General features: G+C 41.3%; 2 protein-coding genes across 5 annotated transcripts in view; one reads left to right on the top strand and one right to left on the bottom strand.

The window, feature by feature from the left end:
• Positions 1 to 5,565, bottom strand: part of TP53INP2 (tumor protein p53 inducible nuclear protein 2) — a 32,991-nt gene extending 27,426 nt beyond the window's left edge. Inside the window, exon 1 of the mRNA XM_072800702.1 lies at positions 5,428 to 5,565. The gene's annotated coding sequence lies outside the window, so the exon portion shown is untranslated. The remainder of the gene's footprint in view (positions 1 to 5,427) is intronic.
• A 102-nt stretch (positions 5,566 to 5,667) lies between these two features.
• PIGU (phosphatidylinositol glycan anchor biosynthesis class U) overlaps positions 5,668 to 7,437 on the top strand; it is a 94,839-nt gene continuing 93,069 nt past the window's right edge. For 2 of the 4 annotated variants that reach the window (XM_072800696.1, XM_072800695.1), the window contains exon 1: positions 5,668 to 5,855. In XM_072800696.1, coding sequence (XP_072656797.1) covers positions 5,726 to 5,855 — 130 coding nt within the window. In that variant the 5' untranslated portion in view covers positions 5,668 to 5,725. The remainder of the gene's footprint in view (positions 5,856 to 7,437) is intronic. The other 2 variants (XM_072800697.1, XM_072800694.1) reach the window with 2 other exon arrangements.

The following is a 7,437-nucleotide window of genomic DNA, read 5'->3' as shown; positions in this document are numbered from 1 at the left end:
TTTTATAGCAACCTTTTTTTTTTTTTTTTTACTCTGTTCTTATGTGTCTTATGCTGATTTTCTTGAGTTCTTTACTTCTCATCCAGGCCATATCTTGCAAATTTATGTTTGGGTTCATTTCTCTTTGCATGATCCAAGAAATTATAAATTTTATCTGTTTTGCTATCACCAAGGTGGGTTCAAGTCTGAGGACAAAGATAATTGTCTGGTGTGTTTCTGTACATTTTGGTTAGTTTTTCTCAAATTTCTGGCTTAGGTACTATTGCCTTCCCAGGGTAAAGGACCTCTGTGACCATTTGTTTCTGCAGGAAGACTAGGTGTGTCATAAATGTCCATGCTTGGTTGGTTACTTGTGTCATATATAATATGGCTGCTCGTCAGGCCACCAGGAAGGAAAAAAATCCTCAATCATGTTTAAATATTTTATATACTAGTCAATCTGTGATTTTTGCTGTGTGTTTCTGTCACTCAAATTTGTGTTAATGAAAGTCTCACAGAACTGTCCTTCAGACTTTTGCAGGAGCCAAGAACAAGCTATGGAAGGATTTGGGAAAGAATTGATCGTGCTTCGTCCAAAATACGTCTTGAATCCAACTACTTCTCTCTCCCACTCTAGTCCAAGCCACCATCTTCTTTCCCCTGTTTGACTGCAGCATCTTCTCACTGGTCTTCCTGCTATCAGCCTCGCTTCCTCCAATCCATTCTCCACTCAGTGGTCAGAAGGATATTTTTGAAATCTTAATTATGGTCATGTTCCACCCCATGGTGGACTTCCTATTGCTTTTAGAATAAAAATCCAACCTAGCATCAATGGTTCACAAAGGCCATTTGTCCTTTGCCTACTTTTCCAGTCTCACCTTTTATTCATTTCACTCCACATTGGCCTCCCTCATTGCAAACTCAATCCCCTCCTCACCATATACACCATTCACTATTGCCAGTTCTTTATATCAGTGGTTCCTTCTCATTTTTTAGGTCTCAGCTTAAATACTACTTCCTCAAACAGGCTTTCCTTGACTACCCAATCTAGTCAATAGTAGGTCCTCTGCCGTTCACTGTCATTGCTCTTTGTTGCCCTCATAGGTCTAATCATAACCTCTAATTATTTTGCCTGACTACTTCTATTTTGTATGACTCCTTGCTAGACTATAAACCCCAATATGGGAGCAACTGTGTCTATCTTTCTTACCACCATTATTAGTGGACATTTGCCTTTTTCTTCCCATCCAGCATCCAATCACCTTTGCCTTCACTCATATGATTTCACCTAGCTACCTTCAGGGTGCTGTCCTAAGACATACTTAGTAAATTCATCATCTGACTTCTCACAGATCTTTTTCTCTTGCTGTCCTACACACAGCCAAGAGGCAGGCATGGGGCCTAATCTCAATCAATCACATGCTCTTTCCAAGAACATTAAATCTGGGCAGCTCTGGTGGCTCAGCAGTTTAGCGCCGCCTTCAGCCCAGGGCATGATCCTGGAGACCTGGGATCAAGTCCCACATCAGGCTCCCTGCATGGAGCCTGCTTCTTCCTCTGCCTGTGTCTCTGCCTCTCTCTCTGTGTCTCTCATGAATAAATAAAATCTTTAAAAAAATAAATAAAATTAAAAAAGAACATTAAATCTTAAATGACACAATGCAAGGCCATTAAAAACTTAATGTTCACTCATTCCATTGGTGGTACCTAGTTGACCTGACAGGTGGCTCCTGCTTCCCAGACACTGTGTTATTTACCTGGGTCCTAACCATTCCAAGTCTGGTTCCCCAGTCTTGTCTTTGGCTCTGTGACCTCCCTTAAAGCCTCCTAGTTAACTTCTTAAAGATGGCCAGAATCAGGGGCACCTGGGTGGCTCAGTGGTTGAGTGTAGGCCTTTGGCTCAGCTCATGATCCCAGGGTTCTGTGATTGAGTCCTGCATCAGGCTCCTCGTGGGGAGCCTGTTTCTCCGTCTGCCTATGTCTCTCTCTCTCTCTCCATGTCTCTCATGAATAAATAAATACAATCTTGAAAAAAAAAAAAAAAAGATGGCCAGAATCAGTTTGCTGTTTGGAATAAAAGAAATATACTTAATAGACTGTATCTTCACAGACTAGCATAGGACCTGGCAAAGGCAGGTGTTCAATAAATGCATCCAGTTTGTGTGACTTAAAGCTGGTTGCTTAATATCACAGAGCTTCAATTTCTTCCTCCTGGGTAACCCACATATCACCTGGGACCTCTGGCTTCTCAAGACAGAAATCATCTTGCTTGTTCCTTTATTATCTCCCTTCTTTCAATTCTCTACCCCTCCTTCTCAGCTACAACAACCAAACAACTCAACACAACTCAACCCAAATTCCTCTCCTGCTTAATCACAATGTCTAGACCTAACATTCAGATTCTGGTTATGCTGTTTACTAGCTAAGTTTCTTTGGCTTCAGTTTCCTCATGTGCATGTGGTAATGGGGAAGTTATAGTAGCTGTAATAGTATCTGTAGATAATGAGATAAAACATGTAAAGCACTTAAAATGATGCTTAGCACATAGTAAGCATGCAAATACTTGCTAGCTATTATTACTATTTTAATCTTTTTGTTGCATAAACTACTAGATACTTATGCCTTCAGGATAACGTTCTTTGTTCTTCAAAGTACAGTTTCTAACCACCAGCATCAGAATAGATGAAGAGTAGGGGTTCCTGGGCTCCTTCCCAGACCTAGCAAATCACAGTTTCAGAGGCAGAGCTAGGAAATTTACATTTGAAAAATATATCTCCCAAATGATTACTCATTTTTTAAAAGATATTGAGACATACAGACATACAATAAAATTCACCCATTTAAAGTATATAGCTCAGTGGTTGTGGTATGTTTACAGAATTGTATAATCTGATTTTAGAACATTTTCATCATCCTGAAAAGAAATCCTGTACTCCTTAGCAGTCATTTCCTATTCCCACCCCCTCAACCACCCCAGCGTTAGACAACCACTAAGTTGGCTTTTTGTCACTATAGATTTGCCTATTCTGGACATTTCACATAAATGGAATTATATAATATGTGGCCTTTTGTGTTTGGCTTATTTTATTTAGCATATTTTAAAGTTCATCTATGTTGTAGCATGTATCAATGCTTTTTTTTTTACCCAATTATAGTCCATTAATAGACCACATTTTGTTTATCCATTCATAACAAACAAAATGGATATTTGTTTTGTTTCCACTTTTTAGGTATCATAAATAATAACTATGAACAAGCTATGGGCAGTCAAGTATAAGTTTTTGTGTGGATATATGTTTCTCTCTTGGATTCTCTTTTTTTCTCTTGTATTTCTCTTGGATTTTAGCTAGGAGTTGAATTGTTGGGTCGTATGGCAACTCTATGTTTAACATTTTGAGTAACTACCAAACTGTTTTCCAAAGTGGCTATAGCATTTTACATGCCCACCATGAGGGTTCCAATTTCCCCACTTCCTTACCAATACTTGCTATTATTTAATTTTGATGAGACCCAATTTATTTATTTCTTCTTTTGTTGTCTGTGCTTTTGGTGTTGTACCTAAAAAAAACCTTCTAATTCAAGGTCATGGAGATTACTCCCAGGTTTCTTGTAGGTGTCTTATAGTTTTAGCTCTAATATTTAGGTCTATGATCCATGGAAACTCATGTTTAAGAACCAACAGATTGGGTCTATCTATAATGGTTCTTCCCAAAGACAATTTTCACCCTACGAAGAATGTTTAAGTCATCTATTAGGATAATGTAAACAATAATGAAACAGCTAAATAATGCGTATCAAGCACTTGGTATGTACTAACCATTTTACATTACATAATCTTGTTCAATCTTCATTATGGGTTTGTGTTATAATAACCTGCACTTTTCATGATATAATACACTTTATGATGATGTAATACATATATCTCCTCCTTTAATGTGAAAGAGGATAGCAACACTTATATGGTTAGAAAGGAAGGTTATCAGACTAAATAAGCTCATGTGTGTTAAAAGTATGGCACAGTGCTTGGCAGAACAGGGCTCAAAGGATGAGGGTGCCTTTTCTATTGTTTCATGATTACCTCTTCCACTGAAAACCCACCCCTCCCATTGGTCAAGAAATCGATCAGCTCCAAGGCTGATTTTTGTATTCTCCTAGCATCTTGCTCCCCCTTTTCCTTTCATTATGATTTGTGATTTTACTTTTATTTGTGTTATTCTTAAGACTATCACATCTCCAAGTTCCATAAAGGCATTGGGTGCAATTTTGTCACTGCAAGATTCCCCAACACTCAGTATAGGGCTGGAGGATATAGTGATCTTTTATTTTTATTTTTATTTATTTATTTTTTAGTGATCTTTTAAAAATGCACACTTGACTACATCACTTTTTGGTTTAAAATCCTCCAGTGGCATATGGATTACACTATGAATAAAGTCCAAATTCTCAACCATGGCAAACAGGTCCCTGATTGGTCACTACCACTCTCTCCACTTGGAACACACTTGTTTTCTTTCCCAAACACATCTTGCTGTTTCCTGAATCAGAGTCTGTTTCCTTCACATGTCAGCTCTGACTAGTTTCTCATCTTTTGGGTCTCAGCTCAAATGTCATGTCTTCCCAGAGCCTTCCCTGACCACCCTGTCCAGTGTTACCAACACACTTCCACCAAGTTATTCTTGATCATACAACCTGTTTCATATTACTCACAGACCTGAACTTTCCTTATATATTAATTTAATATTATTATAGCTAACAGTTAAGCACTCACCATAAGTACTTTTCATACATTAATTAATGATGTGCCACTTAATGCTTTTCAACGAGCTCTCCAAAGTCCAAAATTGATTTGTAGTGCTTGTAGTGTAAACACTCTCATCCAGAGAGATTTCAAGCTACCAACGTGACATCACTGAGCGCCAATTTGGGAGCTGATGGGCAGCAGCAACCATCATACAGTATTTGCCATAGTAATATAGCAGTAGTAAATAACCTCAAGAGCACAGATAAAACAAAAATGTAGTAAAATAATTAGGAAATAATGCGTTTTGAGTATTTATTACCTTGTTTTAATATAACTTATTTAACTGTAAGTTTATATAATTTAATTTTTGATAATGGCTTATAAGGGACCTGCAAAATTTCTTAGGCATTCCTCAATCGTTTCTAGCGAGCCCATACGGATGGGCAGGCATATTTTCCAGATGAGGGACCTGAGGCACAGGAAGGTTAACTTGTTCAAGGCTGCAGAGCAAATAAATCTATACTCCAAAATGTATCTTCAGAACCCAATAAAATGCTTGGCATAGCGCCGTTGTTCAACAAACAGTTGTAGAATACATAAATGAATACATATTTAATTTTCTTTAAAAGCATAAAAGGAAACATCCTAACTTTGAAAACATACACACAAGAATGAAACTAACAACTCTTCAATACTTGCTCACTAACCTAGGAAGATACACCTTCCCGTGTCTACTTTCGGCAGCACAGAGGGCTTTTACGATACACCTGCTGTCTTAGGAGACGTCGCGCAATCCTTTGCTACGAGCTTGAGACGCCCGGCTCTACGTCGCCCCGCCCCGTCTCGCCGCAAGGCATCCTGGGAGCGGTAGTCCCCAGTCTGGGCGCTCCGGCGGCAGCAGCGAGGCGCGCTTGACCGCGGAACTACAGAGGGTGGCGCGCAGGTCGCTCGCTTGGCTTTTCCGCCTCGCGTTTCCCTCCCGCCTGCGCGCCCGCCCCAGCTATCATGGCGGCTCCCTTGGCTCTGGTGGTGGTTGTGGCCGTGACCGTGCGGGCGGCCTTGTTCCGCTCCAGTCTGGCCGAGTTCATTTCTGAACGGGTGGAGGTGGTGTCCCCACTGAGCTCTTGGAAGAGAGGTGAGGCCACTGGCTGGAGTAGGTGGCCAGGCCCCGCCTGTGCTCTCCTGGCCTCAGTGAATGGGAGGCGGGGGCAGTGGCCTCAAGCTCAAGATTCTGAAGGAACTGACCGGCTCTGGCGTCCTCAGAGGGCGAGAGGGCGGGGCTGCCAAAGGGAGGGGGCGTGGGACTGTGGGGCTAGGTTTGGGCCCTAGGGGCCGGCTCACCTGAGCTGTGGGGAGTTGAGGGGGTGTGTCTCACTCGGGTCCAGAGCAGAGGGGCGTGGTCTGAGGAAGAAGAGGTGTAAGAAAAGGGAGTGCTGGGTGGGGTGGGATTTGCAGAAGGGATTGGGATATGATGAAGGATCGCACGTGGTTCTCCCCGGGGTATGGTCCAGTGAGTGAGGGGAGTCCCCAAAGAGGGGACCAATTTTGCCTAAGCGAGTAGAGTGTGTGAGTGTGCTTAGACGCCTGTTCTCAGTCTGGGGCTTGCCGTGCAGCATTTCCTACTGGCTGTTCTTAAGTTCTTCATCAGGCACTGTTTTCTACCAGCGCCTACAATGAGAGTTTGTGCTGAAGGATCCACAGGCTAGTGGGAGAGACAGGTAGTTATAATCCTTTTTGAAAAATGTTCAGTGTACATCCCGTTCCTTCCTTGGAGTTTCGAGAAAGTGTTCTCTCCCTTTCCAGTTTTTTTTTTTTTTAAGATTTTATTTATTTATTCATGAGAAACAGAGAGAGAGGCAGAGACACAGGCAGAGAGAGAAGCAGGCTCCGTGCAGGGAGCCCGATGTGGGACTCGATCCTGCGACTCCGGGATCACACCCTGAGTCAAAGGCAGACGCTCATTGGGCAGCCCGGGTGGCTCAGCGGTTTAGCACCGCCTTCAGCCCAGGGCGTGATCCTGGAGACCTGGGATCGAGACCTGCTTCTCCCTCTGCCTGTGTCTATCTCCTCTCTCTCTTTCTGTCTCTAATAAATAAATAAAATCTTAAAAAAAAAAAAAAAAAAAAGGCAGACGTTCAACCGCTGAGCCACCCAGGCGTCCCTCCTTTTCCAGTTTCCTAAGGATGTGGGCTCTATTGAAGGATGTAGAATTTGGAAAGTGGTAGAGAAAGGAGAGTTCCAGGTGGCAGAAGATAAAATGTTGAAGGATGCACAATGTACAAAGTGGGGGCATAATGGAAAAGGGGTTAGGTTAGGGCTAGAATTTAAAGATCTTTTAAAAAACCTTTTTTTCTGAAGTACAATATACACACAATGCACATATAGAAAGTGTAGAGTGCAGTGAATTTTTACAAATTGTATATTCATGTGGTGCACCCAGATCAAAAAGTAGAACATTACAGAAGTAGTAACACCCCAGAAGTCCTCTTTGTGTCCTAGAACTTTAAATGCTAGAGTTTTGATGTTACTCTATAGACATTTTGGAATGGGGAATGATGTAATGAATGGTTGTTTTATGAATAATTTGAGTTTTGGTTTCTAAAAATACTACATATTAAAGACTATGGTAAGCTTTTATCCTCTAGTTATTCTATGTGTTAGATGGTGTTATTTCCATTTTATAGATGAGGAAACTAAAATTTAGAGAAGTTAAGTAA

Source organism: Canis lupus, chromosome 26 (genome assembly GCF_048164855.1).
Source record: "Canis lupus baileyi chromosome 26, mCanLup2.hap1, whole genome shotgun sequence".
NCBI lineage: Eukaryota > Metazoa > Chordata > Mammalia > Carnivora > Canidae > Canis > Canis lupus.
Note: the sequence above shows the minus strand (reverse complement) of the source record. Positions and strands in the feature narration are given on the sequence as shown.